General features: G+C 46.8%; 1 protein-coding gene across 7 annotated transcripts in view; it reads left to right on the top strand.

The window, feature by feature from the left end:
• Nucleotides 1-18,729, top strand: part of Fas2 (neural cell adhesion molecule fasciclin 2) — a 143,706-nt gene that overhangs the window by 97,162 nt on the left and 27,815 nt on the right. For all 7 annotated transcript variants that reach the window (XM_077628010.1, XM_077628009.1, XM_077628006.1 and 4 more), the window contains exons 8-11: nucleotides 2,267-2,406; nucleotides 3,019-3,172; nucleotides 5,770-6,228; nucleotides 14,138-14,397. In XM_077628010.1, the coding sequence (XP_077484136.1) occupies nucleotides 2,267-2,406; nucleotides 3,019-3,172; nucleotides 5,770-6,228; nucleotides 14,138-14,397 (1,013 nt within the window). The remainder of the gene's footprint in view (nucleotides 1-2,266; nucleotides 2,407-3,018; nucleotides 3,173-5,769; nucleotides 6,229-14,137; nucleotides 14,398-18,729) is intronic.

The following is an 18,729-nucleotide window of genomic DNA, read 5'->3' as shown; positions in this document are numbered from 1 at the left end:
TGAGTCGCGAATTGAAAGAAAAAGTCCAGAAAATCGAACGAGAAGGATTTCAAACGTCTGAAATTTTGGTCGGTGTTATACATTGACTCTATGGAGCGCGTGACGGTGCCATGGCAAGGTCCGGATTTTCAGGCAGGTCCGAAAAATTGGGCGTCCGAAATATTGGTCGGCGACTGTAATAAGAGACAAAATAGTGGAACTGTATGGGACTTTCTAATGCCCACGATTTTGAGCATACGAACCAGGAAATCATATTACCTGTGAAAATTTCAATGAGGCTTTACTGTATTTGAAGCATGGTTACCAACCGCTGAATTTCAAGCAGCCAATTTTTTTTTGCAGAGTGGAAAGCTTGCTGTCTAATACCCCTGTCACACGGGCAATTTCAATGCCCATTGAGTCAATGGACACCAAAATTTAATAAGGCCATCCAGATGCATCGCTACCACGCGGAAAATTTCAATGATCTTCGAGTGAGTAGTAAATATGCGATTGGACAGAAGAGGCTAGGAGTATCAACATTGAAAAAAAAAAAAAAGATCGGAAGTGAAGCTGAGTAAAACAAGCTGAATGTTGTAGCAAGTGCTATTTCAAGTGAAATGTTTTTTTTTTTTTCGGAAAAAGCTATTTAAATACTTTACAGTTCAGCACAATCTAGAGATAGTGATGGTGGGGCGACATCAGCAATACACACTTTGTTTCAGAAGCATTCACGTTTTGTCGGCGAAGATGCCACAGATCAGTGACCATCTTTGTCATGTTCATAGGTACTATCGTTGCAGCATTCATGGGGCACTTCTTGGTCTCCGTTGTCATAAAGTGCTCCAATAGGCAAAAAAAGAAGAGCAGAATACCGCGATGTCGCACAGCAAGATAAGCGTTGGTTCGTTTACTTCTGACCACCGGCCGTTCTGCGGAGCTGTCATTTGGCAACCGAATAAAATTAGTTTATAAACTGGCTAATGTGGTCTAAAATTTTGCAATGATACCAAAAATATTTTTCTTTATTTCGAGTTTTATGTGATCTTTTTTCAAAGTATGGTCAAGGCGAGGTTTTGCTCTCAATGGCCCGTGAGATTCCAATTGCCATTCATGAACTTCCATTGAGTTGATGTCCATTGAGTTCAGAGGTCATTGAAAACCATCGTATGGCACTGGCCATTTCACCATTGCGTTAGAGGTTCATTGACTGCCCGTGTGCCGGATATAAGGTACTTGATTCTGCTATGGCTTTTTTTAGAAATGCTGTAGCAGGTTTTTAAGAACTTTTCTATCGGTGCTTGTATCAGTGCAGTTTTGATGTATCCCGATGCCGGAATCAGTGATCAGCGAGCGCGATGATGACTGAACGTTGGCAAAAGTAATGCACCAAAAACTAATGTAGATCTCAGCCACCAGGCAGTAATTATAGGTTTTCAGTGTGGAGTAGCGTCGATTAGTTTCCAAACTCGAAGCTGTAATGGCATGGTAATACGCCTTGTTGAAAAATATTTTGAGGACTGTGGTTGCCGCTTCATCCAAGCAATGTGACAGTGGCGCAATCTGGTGACAAAAGCTAGAAACACGTCAGTGGTGACGTGGAGGGAGCATTGATTTTCATCGAAGGGCGCACTAGATAAAGCATAACATGCAATAAAAGATGATAAATATTCATTAAAGGAAAAGAAAAACATTGCACTTAAAACAAATCAGTTATATTTTAATGAGATGAGGTCAGTTGTTGGGAGTCACCGATAATGCCAAGGTTTCACTGCAAGATAGCACTTCAGTTTGTTTTGTGTGTTTTTCATTGCCAAATTGAAGTATAAATTCTTGTTTCTTGGATGTTCGGGTGCTCAATCCTTACAGTACGAGGCAAAATCTTTCAATTTTCGGCATAATCTTATGACTCGTTTTGGTTGGCGGTCAGTTCCTCTAAGCATAGCGAAACCGTAACGGGGGGAAAAAAAAGACCGGTGAAATGCTCGAAAAAAAAAATAAATGCAAGGAAATAGCATCAGCAACTAATACTGTCAACCCCGTGAGTTCCTACTTGCATGTCTCAAAGTATCTGTTCAGGCAAAAGATTTAATGGTGCACAATACTCCAAAACAACCGTGTGTTTGTTATGGTTCACTTCGTTTGTGCCACCACTTAAGTTATTGCTTTGCACAGTTGTGTTGCCGTGCTGTGTTTTGAATGCTCATATAAGACCAGAATGTTATTTGGGTGCTGTGGATATGCCTGTTCCGCTGAAGGGGCTAATGAGCGCCTTTGATGATTACAGTGAAGCCTCGGATCACGGAATTCCAGAATGCTACAGTGTCGGTTGGAGAAGAGGTGAAACTTGAATGCCGTGCTCATGGAAAGCCAACACCAGACATGAAGATCCGTCGGGATGGAAACACTCACTTCCTTCTGGACCAGGTTGGTTTGCCGTGGTGTGGAAACAGTGACGACACATATCGACCAGAGAATGCAGGCAACTTCTTTCAAGGCATTTTATCTTTTTTTTATATAACTGCTTTTGCTAGCAGTGATCTGAATCTTGCTGGCAATGAGTCATCACAGGGCAATGTGCCATCATAGAAGTTTTGAGAACTTCTTGACCTCACTGAAGTAGGATGCACCTTTCTTTTGTAGATGCAAAAGTGCTCCAATAACAAGTTACCAAGCTACTTCAGTATACACACACACACAAGCTTTCCTTGTGTCACTGGTGAAGCTGCTTTCCTTATTTATTTTTTTCAGCTTTGCATGTTTATTTTGCTGGAGCAGGGAAGTTGTTCGCAAGGAAATGTGGTATTGTCAGTTAAGCATTCACACTGGTGCCGCCGTTACACTAAATAATAGGCGGAGCGTAAGTGTCCCCTCCAGTTTTAGTGCTGTAGCATTTGCTGATCTCACTGATCTTTGTCTGAAGCCTGCTTGACTTTAAAAAGCCTCGAACCTAAACCAAAGTGAAAACAAGTTAGTGTCAGTGCACATAAATCTCATTTGGCCTGAGGCAATCTCTCTCTCTCTCCATCATGTTTGCAGCATTTCAAGTTTCAGGAGACCCAGAATGACCAGCAGGAGACGGTGTTGACAATGACCGCGATGAGCGCGACACGAGAGATGGACGGCCTCTACTACTGTTCGGCTGAGAACAAGGCGGAGAAAGTGGAGCGTGTCGGTCACCTCACTGTGCAGTGTATGTGCCACCTGTATTTTGTTGTTACGTTTACTTCTCATGGCCACTGTCTTATTATTTTTCAATCTTTTTAGGTTGCCCCAGCCTAATATGTCTGCAGACAGTAGCCTGTTGTGCCTTCTGGTGGTGCAGGCTGGGCACTTCTTTTTTCTGCCCAATTTAATCTGTCTGCAGGCAGGGGCATTTTATTTTTCATTTATTTTCTTCACCCCAGCATGCTTTTGTTTCCTGGATCCCTCAGAAAGAACATTGCTATTCTGTCTCAAAAACAGTGTGGAATGGGCAGTTGAATGCAGCTGGAGTGTTGCTGGGGGTGGGCATGCCCTAGGCCAGGCGTTCCCAATCTTTTCAGTCTTGGGGAATTCCAGAAGGCTCTCAAAGGAGTGCTGAGGAACCGCATATCTCTTGGCTTACGCAAAAAAGAACATCCTTATGCATTCATGGCTCAGCAAGCGCTAAAATTCAATAAATAACGACTAGCTGTACTGGGAAATGCAATTGCAGTATATTATTAGTCCCAAAATAAAGTGGATCAAAGGAAAGGTGGGGGATCAGGCGTGCACAGATTTAGGTGCCAAAGGGTTCCAGTGAACCCAGTATGAGGACCCCTGCCATGGGCACGCATAGCTGCACTAGCAGCAGCATCTTACTGATGATTGTGGATGTCATAGCTTGCAAACAATGCTCAGAAGGTCAGTGAGCTCAGTTTGTCACCATTGCAATAGCATGCACCTATGCGCCACATGCAGCATTGGCAGGTGACCCTCACTTGCCACTTTGGGCCTCTGTACGTATGTCAGTGAGCCTCTTTCACAGTGCTCTTGCACTGCAAGAGTAGTGGTTCTTCCGAGGCACCCATTCACTGCATTATTTACTTTCAAATTCTTAAAGAACAAAAATAAGTGAAATTCTAATGTGTGGCTTCTCCACAGGATGGAGGTGCTGCACTGTAGGGGAAGCTCTCCTTTTGGGTGCCCAGACCTCAGTTGTGTATGAGACTCTTCTATTAGTTTGGTATATAGGTAAAACCTCGTTGATACGTTTTTTCTTTTTTTGCGGAAAAAGCGTATTATCCGGGAAAACGTATGATCCAAACCGCCTAATTTCGAGAAATGTAACTATTGATTGAGGTAAAAAGACAGTTATTAACAATTTCACTTTATAAAAATGTCGATTGGCATTTCTTGGCACAAGAGCTGAACAGATTCTACTCTAGTGCTCGCCGAATTCAGTCCGTGTTCGCGCCTGCTTTAGTGCGGGAGGAAATTCGTAACGCATCCAGTCCGTCGATGGCAGTGACGAAAGTAACCAAAATCTCTTCCGTGTCATTTTCGGATGCTTCGCCCCCTTTGCTCTCATGTACTGTGGGAAAGCCACCACGGCGGCTGATTGTCGCAGCGTTTCTACTGCTTAAGCTGCGTTTCCCAGACACGGCCCGTTTGTATAATAATAATAATAATAATGTTTTATTTTGTCCAACTGTTTACAAAGTGTACATTCCCGCACCGCTTAAGCACTGTTGTGCTTGTCTGCGGTGCCGGCAGCCTGCGAAATACACATGTTTTCTCGGTACCTTTCTAGAACTAAATCACTGGCTTGACAATCTTATCAAAGTACAACAAAAAAACAAGAGCACATGTTACCGTCGTCGCTATCTGGACAGCGGAAATTTTTGATTAAAGCACAAGATCATTCACAGTTTTTGTACACAAGCGCGACATGTCATCATCGTTAGTCTGTGGACAGATTGAATTTTGTTAGTAACTAAAGAATTGGGCAAGCATACACAGATACTGCATCTTCTCTACGACACGGGGAAATTCCAGCGCATCGCTGTAGTTCGTAGAAGCTTCGCCTCCTTTCCCTTATGCACCTCGAAGAAACCTCAGCGTTTCTCCTCTTCATATCGTGTCCCCGCAGAAACGGCCATCGCGAATGCTAGCGCGCCGTTTTTATTTTTTGCCCTTGATTGTGGTGGTGGTGGTAATGGCGCTGCTTCGCCTCATTGCATCACGGCACTGCAGAGAAGCCACCACGGCGGGTGACTGTCGCAAAAAAACATGTTGCATGCCCTCTCGTTCGGCCCACTTGTATGCTTGCACATGTGTGGATAAATGTATGATACGACCGCAATCTGTCGAAATTTTAAACATAGTAGCCGGGAAAGTGTGTTTTTCGGGAACGTATTAACCGAAAAAAATATAGTGTAACTCTACGGGACATTTTTAATGTACGCGATTTTGAGCGTACAAACTGGGAAATCGTATGAACCGGGAACGTATCAACGAGGTTTTACTTAGTTGAAGGGAGCCATACGAAGTCACTGGTGAGCTGTTTTAGACACTGCAGATGATCCACAGAGAGAGAGAGAGAGAGAAGCTACTTATCCACTGACTACAAGGCATCAGGCTTGATGTCCTTTTGTCTATGTGAAAGACAGCGTTGTTTGCTTGCTCATTTCTCTTCTACAACAAAGTTTTGCAGTCTGTCTGTAGAGCTGAGTGCGCTGAGAGGTCGCAGCAGCACGTGCACTTGTCGCATATGGCTAAGCGTTCACCTTTCCTTCCCTGCTCACACTTCCCCACTCCTCCACCCAGTCCCGCCGCAGGTGTTCGCCCGTGAGAACCCCGTCAAGACATGGGGCCAGCAGCCCGCTGTTCTCGAGTGTGTGGCGGAGGCCATCCCCAACGCCACCCTGTCCTGGTACTACCGCAAGCAGCTGCTGCAGGAGCGCACGAGCCAGTACTTCAAGGTGGAGGGCAGCCGCGGCAGCAGCAAGCTGACGGTGGAGCCCACCTTCCCCGACCGCTTTGGCACCTACGTGTGCGAGGCGCAGAACTTTCTGGGCAAGGGCTCGGTTAACATTGAGCTGCAGGAGGCCCGCTTGCCAGGTGCCCTGCCCAGCCCTAGGGTGGACGCCCTGACCCCTACCACCATCACGTTCGGCTTCGTCCATACGGCCGACGACGGCGGCATGCCCATCACCAAAATTATCATCAAATACTGGAAGGACGGCGACCGTGAGGATGTTGCCAAGGTCAAGGACTGGAACGACAGTTAGTATTTTTTGCTTTTCTTTTGGTGAGCTTCGCTTCTTTGGCAGATGCCAACTCTCAAGACTTCAATTTTCTGAGACTCCTGAATTTTGACCAAATCTCCTGATTGTATGGAGATGGATCTTATTTCTCCCGAGAATTGTCTCTGGCTTGGAATTATTTGCTAAGAAGGAAACTTGCTACATGCAGTTTAACGGGTGGTCCATAATTGCCTTGACGTGCTTCTTATCTGACCAACAAAGCCAGTGTGTCTGGAGCTACCACAGGCACCAGCAGGTTTTTAAGAATTATTTGTACCTTTGGGACGTACTTCCAGCAGGAAGACCATTTTGCCGTGAACATCGAAGCACTGGCTGTGGTGCACGCTGTTGGAGCTAGGCACAACCAACTCGTCCGATTTTGTGCAATTCTTTCAGATTCTGCAATTATGCAAATATTGTGACTAGAAATGAATTCCAAGCATGTCAGCAAAGCAGGCGGCTGAGGCAAGGTCCCCTCGCTGCTGTCTAGCCAAGCAAGCTCATCTTGAGAACGCTGCTCTTAAGTAAGGGCTGTCAAGGAAAAACATATGATAATGCGAGTTAGTTCTAAAGCTGTATGCTGTATCAGGGTGCCCTAGGCCTGCATTTTGTTTTCAATTTTTAATGCAGACGGTTCTGCTGCAACTGTAGTAAACGACTTTTATAAGTCTGTCTCGTTTTTCTCACTCTTATTTTGGGCCAAACATGGCTTTTGTGCATAAGTTATGTGCTTACTCTAGTCCCATCGAGACCAAATTTGGGGGCGGCAGAAAGTTAGGTGGGTGGAATACATTAAGAAGTTTGCGGGGATATGGGGGCCGCAGCAATTTAGAGAGACATGGCAGAGGCCTTTGCCCTGCAATGGGCGTAGTCAGGCTGATGATGGTGATGATGATCTTTATGATGGGTTGAATTCAAGTATCTAGGTTTAATGCATTGGGTAATATTGTTAGAGATAAAAAGTTTCAAAATATTGAGGGATCAGCCATTGAAAATCAAGCACGAGGCATAAAATTGTCTCAAAATTCTGCATGCCAAGGGGGTGACATTATATTGCTTATTTGTGCTCAGCAGAGGGTTGGGAACAAGAAAAACTATTTTGCTCTGCTCTGTGGTGCTGCTATGTCCAGTAGCTGCACAAGCATGCACAGTTTTTACTTTTGCAAGGCATCGAGCTGTCTTAGAACTAAAAACATACAGTAAAACCTCCTTAATTCGTAATCATTGGGACCGTGAAAAATATTCGAATTAACTCTGTTTTCGAATTACCGAATTTCCCATGTATAAGGCTCCCCTCATGTGTGCAGGCTCTCAACAGAAAAGTTGGCACATGAGATGCACTCTTGTATAAGACGCACCTCAGTGTACCCAGTTAGGGCAGTGCGGCTTGACTGTACATGCTTGTGTGACCATCACGAAATGCATCGTGCCTTTGAAAAACGTGGCACAAAATGATAGAAAAAAGGCTACGCTCACACCCCAAAAATCTCTCTCATAGGCACAGCAGCAACACCTGTTTTTACTCAAAGCCTTCAAAGGCTTCATTTTCGGATACACTATCAAAAAGTTCGCCGATCTCTGGTGGCAGCACTGCTGAGACATGTTCGCATTCAGAATCGTTGCTCTGATCATCGTCGTGCTCGGGCGCCGATGAAGCTAGCAGGCCAGCATTGCGAAAGCCCGCAGTTACCATTGGCACTGTAACTGTACTCCAGGCCTCTTGGACCCACTTCACAACTTTGCTAACAAAGCGCGCCTCCTGCATCCAGTTGCAATGCAGCTGTGCTCACCTTCGGTCATCCACGCCTCCCAAATGCGCTGCAGGACAGCTTTAAAGCGGTTACTCTGCCTTTTTTTTCTCTCCACCTTGAGGGATTCCTTTAAACATTTGACTGTGAGTTTTAAAGCTTTGGTTAAACAGTGTAAACAGTGTTACAACCAAGCGATTGATAGTGACACTTTTTTCTTCCCCACATGGCTCATTTTTATCACGGCTATGGTGGAATTCTTGTGGCCACCCATTCTATACGGTGAAGCAAGCCTGAACATCAACCCAAATTATTTTCGCACTCACAAAAGAAAAAGAAGAACTCTTACGAGACGCACTGTTTTATAGGACACACCACCAAACTCGTAGCTCATGCTAGCCAAAAAGAGTTGACTGTGTACGGCGGGATGTGTACAACAGCAGTGGTTTTCTGGTTTGGGAGCTCGTTGTCTGCCGGGCAGCCGGACAGCCACTTCACTTCTTCCGCCTCTAGTCGTTCAGCGCAACTTCTTCACTATAACTGAAAATATGTTGGCACATACAACGCTTGCCTCCTGCACCTCTCCCTGCTTCACCCTGCGGCCTCACTTGGTTTTGTCGTTTCCTGCTGGATGGCATTACAGCATTTGCAGCTCAAAGCAACAGGTGCATAGCGATGCGATTACGGTAAAAGCTCGGTAATTCGAACTTGTGGTTAATTCGAACTGATGCCCGGGACCCGGCAGAGCCCTGTGTATACAAATGGGAAAACTCCCGATAATTCTAACAAGTCTGCATCTGCTACGGTTCATTCGAACTAGGAGCCCCTGGCTGACACCACTCCTTGTAGGTAGAAGTTGACCCGTAGCGGGTACAACTTGCTGCAAATTTACTAGGGATCTAAAACATTGGAAAAGGAAAAAGCCGAGTGGACGAAGCTGGCAGCGCCTGCGCTTCGGTGCATGCCAAAGCAAGTTTTCGCTGCCGGAGCACTCGCCCGCGCCGCCGATACTTCGACACAAGCCGTTCCAAGTTTTCGTTGTAACGCAGTCACTGGATCGCGATCGCGTGGTGTACACAACGCAGTATGGTGGTTCGGGTGCTGCCGTGATGCTTTTTGTTGGTGCCGCGAGCTATGTGGACAGCAGTGTGGAGACGTTGGAGTGACGCTGATATAATTGAGGCTGCATGCTCTCAGCAGACGTCGCAGGGCTCACGTGCGGTGAGCACAGCCTACAGTGATGAGTCCAGCTGCGGTGACGAGCCTAAGCCGCCACCAAGTGCATGTGAAGTAGCATTGGCGCTCGGGTGTTGCAGCACGCTACATCTGTGCCAATGAGAATTCGGACGTTAAGCTGGAGCTCTTGGGCAAGCTTCAGATGAAGCTGATAGTCTCAGCAGAAGAAACGCAACCGATTGCACATCGCTGATTAATTTTAATTTTGACAACCCTTCCCTGAAAATAAACATGTTTTGGAGTATAAATAGCGTCTTATATTCCAGCACTAAAGCTTGCTGATCACGCGAATGCATTCCAGTACTTGTTTCTGGCGCATAACTGGCCGATCTAATTTATTTCATTTGCCATTAGGACCGCATGAATTTTATTCTTAGAATCTCCCACCACAAGCGTGTAGTAGCACCTAGCTGGCGATGAGTCTGGATGTGACTGCTCCGAATTCTGCCCGTGGGGCGGGGCGCAATGACCGCTTATTTTAGCACCCATTCCATAATTGAAACCTTGCTTAATTCGAACAATTTTCCGGCCCCCTCAGAGTTCAAATTAATGAGCTTTTAGTGTATAAGGACAGTAGTCCGAAGCCATGATTATCATCGTTATCGTCATCAGCCTGACTACACCCGTTACAGGGCAAAGGCCTCTCCCATGTCTCCAATTAACCCTGTCCTTTGCCAGCTGTGCCCAACCTATGCCTGCATACCTCCTAATCTCATCCGCCCACCTAACCTTCAGCCGCCCCCTGCTACGCTTACTTTCTCTTGGAATCCACTCCGTTACCCTTAAGGACCAGCGGCTATCTTGCCTTCGCATCACATGCCCTGCCCAAGCTCATTTATTTCTCTTGATTTCGACCAGAATGTCATTAAAAGTTGAAATACGGAGCTGCACCTTGCCTTCCACACTCGTTTGTGACCTGATTGACTAGCGCAAACCGAACTGCAAAAAGTCTTATAGTTTTAGATTCTTGCGTGACACAGGCTTCAAAGGTTATCGGTAGTTTGCTCTTGCGATGCCTAGCGCTCATCACAGGAAGCGACCACCAGCACGAACAGCCAGGTAAAAGGCTTGCAACTGGATTTTGCTTTAGTGGAACGAATTTTCACATGAAATAATGACTCTTTCATACCTAGCTGGAGCCAATATGTCCTGCTGAGAACGGGCACTGGCATGGGGCACGTGCTACGCACCACTCATCCAAAATTACCTGAGTCTCCGCAAATAGCTCAGCTCCGTGCATAGTTTCAGATGGTCATTTTTCTGAAGAAAAGTTGATTTATTCGTAGCGGTACTTAAAGCACGTAATCAGAGATTTTGGTAACCTAACCCTCTAACCATGGCACACCACCCAAAGAAACATCGCAGACCGGCATTGCACACAGTCAACCCGACACGGGTACGGAGCAAGAATGATAGCGTTGCACGACAAGCGCAGGCGCATGTTTCGGCAGTCCACAAGCTATAGCGCAAACTGGTTTTCATGCTGGGAGTACTGGGGCTGTGGCACTTCGCATATCATGCACCGGAATTGCTCTGCGGCACTGTCTCGTGGCTCCTAGGGGCCGTCGCTTCACCGGTTTGAGGTGAAATCTAGATTGGGCATTCCTGAATGACACCCCACATCTTTGAATTAACCGGGTTGGTTACGGGCTGCCGCTTCGAATTATCTGGTCAGATTTGCATTAGAATTTACGGGGCAGCATAAATTCTTTGAATTGTCTGTTTTTTTTGAATAACTGAGTTTAAATTACAGTGAAAGCTCGTTAATTCGACCCCCATTAATTCGGACAATCGGATAATTTGACCTGCACGCATGGTCCCTACAATTATATATAGGAGTCTATGGGGCAAAACTCTCATTAATTTGGACAAATTTTACCGCCCATCGGTTAATTCGACCTAGTTCCACGGCCCGCCAAGAGCGGCGCTACTGTAAAGTTGGAAAAAAAGAATAGCGTAGGCCATCCGTACGGTCATCGTCATCAGCAGTGCGAGAGAAGGCGATGGAAGGAAGGTTAGCAGTGGCCGAAGCGCCCGGTGTCTTTCTTTGTGCTTCGTTGCCTCTTGCAGTCGTGCTCAGTCGTCGTGTTAACCATATCTTCAGCAAGTCTCATTTTGGCGTGTGTCGTCGTTGCCCCGTGTTTCTTGCTGCTACGATCGCGGTTATTGAACCCTAACACGCCTTTTCTGGATATTGCGTGCTTTGCCAGCGTGTTTACTGTGCAGTTTTCTAGTGCGTAGCGCGCCGTGCCTGCGCGCCTCGCCATCGCGTCGTGCTCCGATGGCGACATCGGCAAAGCGGCCGAAGTACAACCAGGCGAAGGACCTAGCCACGAAAGTGGAAATATTGAAGGTGCTGAAGGATGGTGTTTCACGCTCTGACGTGATGGTCAAGTACGATGTTAAAAGAACCACCTTGGCCACTTACGTGAAGAATGAAAACAGCATTATGGAGGCGTTTGACAGTGAAGCCTACGGTGACAAAAGGAAACTACTGCGGACTGCGGCCCACCCGGAACTCGAAGAAGCCGTAATGCGATGGATTAGAAACGCACGTGAGGCCTACCTCCCTGTGAATGGGCCATTAATTTGTGCCCAGGCTGAAAGGTTCGCCACAAAAATGAACCTTGAAGAGTTCAAAGCTTCTGATGGTTGGCTTGCTCGCTTCAGAAGCCGTCACAATCTGACTTTTAAGAGTGTGTGTGGCGAAAGAGCATCCGTGGACGAAGACAGGATCGAGGAGTGGCGGATCACTGGGCTTCATGAACACCTAGCTGCGTACGACGCTCCGAATATATTTAACGCCGACGAAACAGCGCTTTTCTTTAAAGCACTCCCGGATAAGACGATCACCTTTAAAGGTGACCCCTGCACAGCAGGGAAAAGAAGCAAAGAAAGGGTCACTGTGCTACTTCTCTCCTAGTGATCGGAAAGGCTCAGAAGCCGAGGTGCTTCAAGAACGCGCGGCGCCTTCCGGTTGAATACCAAGCCAACAGGAAGGCTTGGATGACGTCCAGCATATTTCAGTCCTGGCTTCATCAAATGGATCGGCGTTTTCGAGCTGAGAAACGGAAGGTCCTCATGGTTGTGGACAATTGCAGTGCTCACTGCAAGGTGTCGGGCCTGGAATGGATTGAGCTTGTGTTCCTCCCGCCGAATACAACCGCAGCCCTTCAGCCCATGGACCAGGGCATAATCCAGCATATAAAATGCAAGTACAGAAAGCATGTATTGCAGCGCATGCTTCTCTGTATGGAAGCTGGGAAGAAGTACGACCTTACGCTCCTCAGCGCTTTGAACATTCTGGCGCACGAATGGGCCAACACGCCTACAGCAGTTATTGCGAACTGCTTTCGGCACAGCGGTTTTGTGCAACCGAACTGCGGTGTGGGGGAACTGCCCACAGAAGCAGCTGACGCAACCACAGAAGACAGCTGTTTCGACAGCGTTTTGCCTCCTGCCGTGCGGCTCGCGGATTACGTGTCCATCGATGATGGTGTCGCCATTGCCGGTCAGCTGACCGAGGACGAAATCATCCAAGAAGTGACAGGCGCCGACAACGACGATTCGTCGGAAGATGACAATTGTGAGCACCTGCCCCAAACGCCGAAGCGCACGGTGAAAGAAGCCGCAGAAGCCTTGTCCGTGCTGGAAGACTTCTGTGAACAAATTCCGGATGGTTCGCGTGCCGCGGAGCATCTGGCAGCTGTTAGAGCTATTGTAGCCGCTCAAATTTGCCCAAAAAAGCAGACGACGTTAACAAACTTCTTTGCCAAATAAAGGTATGTCATGCTGGGGCAAATTTCATGTTTTTTGTGGTTCATTCGATATTTCGACATTCGGTTAATTCGACAATTTTTCGCGGTCCCGTCAGTGTCGAATTAACGAGCTTTTACTGTATCGAGGTTTTACGGCATTTGGAAAGAGAAGGTGAAGCTCTTTAAACGGTACAATTCTCATTCACCTAACGTTAACATTAAAAGAGTTCTCCGAGTAGCATCTCCCCTTAATGGTAGCCCGAAACCATCTGCCTCTTTATGAAATGTGCACGGAGCTCACATTAAGTAAAAGGAAGGATGCAGTGCATAGCCCAAGATACCATGTGCACTGCTGAAGGTAAGCATTACTTGGAACCAATGAGCCGCCAGCTAGTGGCAACAGTGGCTATAGGCTGGTCCACCAGCTATGCGAGCCAAGCCGCACGCTGCGTTGCTGGTCTTTTCTAATTATTTTATAAGATGTTGCTGTAGTGATGCCCATTTCTGATGCTTCTGTCTACCGTAACACTCTTCTCTTCTTCCACTGTGCTGAAACTGCGCGCTCGTCACTAGCTGTTCTCAGTTTGAGCAGTGAAGCCTACTTTCTGTGGGGCCCATTGTGAGGAGGCTTAACCTCAACCAGCATTTGTGAGGAGGATGCAAGAGGGTGTGGAGCCATTTGCCATTTTGGAACAGTTCTAGTTTGACATTTCCATAACCATTGTTCTAATGCTTACTAGAGAGCAAATGGTCTTTCGCAGCCTCCCAAGAGCCATTTGATAATTCCACCTTCAGATGATTCGGTTGTTTTTTTCTGGTCCCTTGAAATCTGAATGAGGGGTGTTTCTTTGCTGTATCTCTAAAAACACGTCACTATGTTCAAGAAAATACATTCCTAAAAGCAATTTTGTCAGCACTAAATGCTTCCTGTGACGAGCTGTTTTAAATTTGGGCACCGTTATCATGCAGAGCCTTTGCCAATGTGCAGTTGTATTCACAAGTGGCAACAGTGCTGGCTGTAGCACAAGAGCAGGTGGGGAGAACATAATGGAAATGGGAATTTCTGTCCCGCTGTGTTGAATATTAGTCTTCTAATAGCATCCTAACTGGAATGGTGGAGCAATGTTGTTTGACCTGGTTCTTCCAGTGGACCGTGCAGACACTGTAACTGTCGACGGCCTGGAGCCCAAGCGCAAGTACTGGTTCAGGTTTGCGGCCCACAGTGCTGTTGGCACAGGCCCCTACTCGGACGCCCTCACAAGGGAGACTCCTCCGGAGATGGCTCCAGACGCACCCATCATGCTTAGCAACGAGAAGAGTGTGTACCCCAACAAGTACGAGATTCGCTGGGCCATGCCACGCGACAATGGCCGCCCCGTGCGCCACTTCCGGGTCACCTACTTCAAGGTGCGTCCTCTCACTTTGTTCCTTTGAGATGCCACTCACCATACTATTTTTTCGTCTAAATAGTCTGTAGGCCTCGTCACAGGCACTCTCGAAATGGACAGATTAGCATCTTTACTGACGTTTTTGTGTTTTTTCCTGATTTTCCAATGGTGTTGACATTGAGATTTCGTCCAATTGGTTGCTGCGGTAGCCACATGTTAAACCTGTCTGGTGTGCCACAGTGCTGCGATCTAGAAGTGTCGTTAGCATGTGGTAAATACCGGAGAAAAATACTTCAAGAGAAGATTGAAATTCTGCATGAAGTCCACTCTGGACAGTTTTGAAAACAAGGCATCACCAGAAAGCAGGTGATACTGAAGAGCACAACCTTCATCAAAAGTAAGAAAATGAGTGAGCGATTCAAGCAGCAGTGCTTGTAGGCCAAGTTGCCAGGCTGGAAAGTCCAACAGCATGCGACTATATTGATGCTTTTTGTGAAAGATGAGTTATATGCAGTCAAAATTTGAGCTTCCGTGTCTTCACGCCTGACTCACTTGCAAGCATTTTGGTCGAAATGCTATAGTAGTCGGAACATGCTCACCTTGTGGCAGGTGGCAGTTAGTGAAGGAGCAAAGCTCTTGACAATGCTGAATCCGCAGTGAAAAACGATAGTTATCTAATACTCTGTCAAGGGATGATTTATTACACACGCTCATAGAGTCCCTCGTGCCGGAGTCCCCAATAGTCATCTGCAGTTCGAGCACCGTATGCAACGCGCACCGAGCTCACACTTGAGCCCACTTCGACCATGCCGCTTGGATCACTCCCGCACTGCCCGCGCACTACTCGCGCACATGCCCGCCATAGCCAACATCGCATCCCCTCACCCTCCAGTGTTGTCAGCCGTCCCTGTGTGTCCCCTGATGGCGCCACCCGCACTGGCCCTTACAACTCACCCTGCGGCATGTGGCAGTTAATAGTTAGGTGGGAGGTGGTGCAATAGCATAGTGCCACTTGGTACCTGAGTGCAACGAACTTCCATTTAGTTAATGATACTGCCGGTGTGGGGACGTCACTTCCAGTTTGTTTGACGTCGCTTGCGGTTTAGTTGACGTCACTTCAGATGCGGTTACGTAATTTCTGATCTTTGTCATGAGTCATTATTCATGACCGGTCATATGACCTATTAACATATACACAGCTGCCACACATAGCATGATCATACCACCATATACCATAATGCCATTACAGCAAAAGCTCATTATTCGAACTTGCAGTTAAACCAAACTGAAATCCATGTCCCGGCACAGCCCTGTGTATTTCAATGGGGGAAAACTCCCAATAATTTGAACAAGTCGGCATCCGCTATGGTTAATTAGAACTAGGAGCAACTGGCTGTCACCGCTCCTCATAGATATAAGTTGACCCATAGTGAGTAAAATACGCTCCAAATTTACCAGAGATGTAAAACAATGGAAAATGAAAAAAAAAAAAACTAGTGCACGAGGCTCACGGAGCCCGTGTTCCGGTGCATGCCGCTGCAGGTTTTTGCTGCCGGAGCACTCGGCCGCGCCGCCAATGCTTTGACGTGAGCAGTTCCAGGTTTTTGTTGTGCTGCGGTCACTGGGTCGAGATCACGTGATGTAAACAACGTAGTATGGTGGTTTTGGCGATGATGGCTTTTGTTGGTGCCGCGAGGACGAGCTACGTGGACAGCAGCGTGGAGACGTTGAAGCCCTTGAGTGACGCTGATATAATTGAGGCTGCATGCTCCCAGCAAACGTCGCAGGGCTCACATGCGGGGAACATAGCCGACAGTGATGGGTCCGACGGCGGCAACAAGACTATGCTACTGCCAAGTGCATGTGAAGTAGCATTGGCGCTCAATGTTGCAGCACGCCACTTCTCTGTCAATGAGAACACTGGCTTTGCGCAGGAGCTTTGGGCAAGCTGCAGATAATGCTGGTGGGGTCTCGGCAGAAGAAACACAAGCAAATGCACTTTGCTGATTACTTTTAATTTTGACAACCCTTCCCCGTAAATAAACATCTTTTAGGGCATAAATAGCGCCATATATTTCAGCACTAAAGCTCGCTGCTCACTGCTCACTGCTCACTAAAGCTCGCTGCTTGGTATTTATTAACGACCTTCCTTGCAACATATCATCGTCAATTCGCCTATTCGCAGACGACTGCATTCTGTATCGACGCATATCATCTAACAACGATCAAGTCCTCCTCCAAAAAGACCTCAACGAAATAACCAACTGGTGCACCCGGTGGCTGATGACGTTAAATGTTTCAAAATGCAAGTACATGACAGTATCACGTAAACGCAATAGCTTAAATTACCAGTATTCTTTAAGGTCAATCCCCCTAACACAAGTCGAGTCCTACCGGTACCTAGGAATAACAATCACTAGCAAACTTTCATGGTCCGAGCATATCTTAAACATAGTAGCTGAAAGTTCAAAATCGCTCAACAGACTGAGAAGGTACCTAGCCGTGTCCCCTCCATTCATCCGCAAACTCGCTTATGAAACATTCATTCGTACTAAACTAGAATATGCCTCACCCATTTGGAACCCGCACCAGTCATACCTAATTGAAGCATTAGAATCAGTACAAAGTCGTTCAGCCCGATTTATTACTTCATGTTACGATCGCAGAACCAGTGTTTCTGGCATAAAATCATCGCTTGACATACCGCCACTGTCTTTTCGCCGTAAAATTTCCCAACTCTGCCTTTTCCACAAGTTATACTACAGTTTTCCTCAATTGCACTGCACACTTCTACTCCCTCCCAATAGAACATCTCGTCGTCTTTTTAACAGCCTGAGCCTACAGCGCTTACATGGTTCCACCAATGCCTTTCAAAAATCCTTCCTGCCATCCGCCATTGAACTGTGGAATGAGCTGCCTGATGCCGTTGTAACTGAGCGCGATGCAAATAAATTCAAAACCCTGCTTTTAACTCATCCTTTTCGTTAGCGCACTTACAGTGTAATGCTCGACAATTTTCAGTACCACCTCTGCACATGTTACATTTTTGAACCCTTGTCTGCTAATCAGTTTTCCCGTTTTCTTCCTGTATATATAGCGTGATGGCCACAGTGTACCTGTGATTGTTCCCTTTTTCATTTTTCAATGCTCTTTTAACAATTGTTTTGCCTTCTTCACTGTTATATTTCAAATGTTCCTATTGTTTGTGATTTCGTATTTTTGCTCCCCCCTTATGTAATGCCCCACCTAGGGGTCCTTAAGGGAAAATAAATGATGATGATGATGATGAATGCATTCCAGTGCTTGTGTCTGGCACATAACTGGCCGATCAATTTATTTCATTTGCCATTAGGACCGCATGAATCATGTTTTTCAGAATGTGCCCGCCACAAACGTGTAGTAGCGGCTAGCTCGCGATAACGAGTCTAGGTGTGACTGCTTCAGGTTCTGCCCGCGCGGCGGGGCGCTATGACCGCTCATTCTAGCGCCCATTTGATAATTCGAACAATTTTCCGGCCCCCATCGATTTCGAATTAACGAGCTTTTACTGTACACAGTGCCTATGCTGCGGTGTGACATCACGCTATCAACAAAAAATGGCCTGATGAGCTCCTTATGCTATCACATGAAATAAAAAACTCTCATCACCACGCATTTGCCTGGACAGCAGTGACAATTGTAGCAAACACATGCACGGGCGGGTAGTACGATGGTTGGGATATGTTTGTGATGGAATCTGCTATAGCTGCTTCACGCCAATATCGGTAACCACTAAAACTGTGTGACACTTGGACACTTCCAGTGCGCGCCCAATTAACAGTTGTTTCATGGCCACTGTATGTGGTCTCATTTTATCAACGTCCATGAGATTTTGGTCAGGAGTGTTTCTGTTATATACTTCTTGATTACAAACCCATTTGTTTGCCACCCCTTTGTACAAGTATGCTTACATGCAGTGCTCTCTCGTATGTAGTATACCAACTTGTTGATCAGGGTCAAGTGGAAATGTGTAGGACACACTTGGAGTTCAATCGTGATCAGATTGGATTGGGATCGGAAGTGCCTGTGTGTCAGCAATATTACTGTTCTTTACCTGCCAGTGGAGCCGCCGCGGTGGCCGAGTGGTTATGGCGCTCGGCTGCCGGCCCGAAAGACGCGGGTTCGATTGTGCACGTTAAAGAACCCCAGGTGGTCGAAATTCCCGGAGCCCTTCACTACGGCGTCTCTCATAGCCTGAGTCGCTTTGGGAAGTTAGACACCCATAAACCATAAACCCATAAACCAACCTTACCTGCCAGTGGCCTTTTGAGTGGTGTTTGCCATCTGAGTCCCTTCTCCCCTTCCTTGCTGG

Source organism: Amblyomma americanum, chromosome 6, assembly GCF_052857255.1.
Source record: "Amblyomma americanum isolate KBUSLIRL-KWMA chromosome 6, ASM5285725v1, whole genome shotgun sequence".
NCBI lineage: Eukaryota > Metazoa > Arthropoda > Arachnida > Ixodida > Ixodidae > Amblyomma > Amblyomma americanum.
The sequence above is the reverse complement of the archived record's forward strand: the minus strand, read 5'-3'. Positions and strand labels throughout refer to the sequence as shown.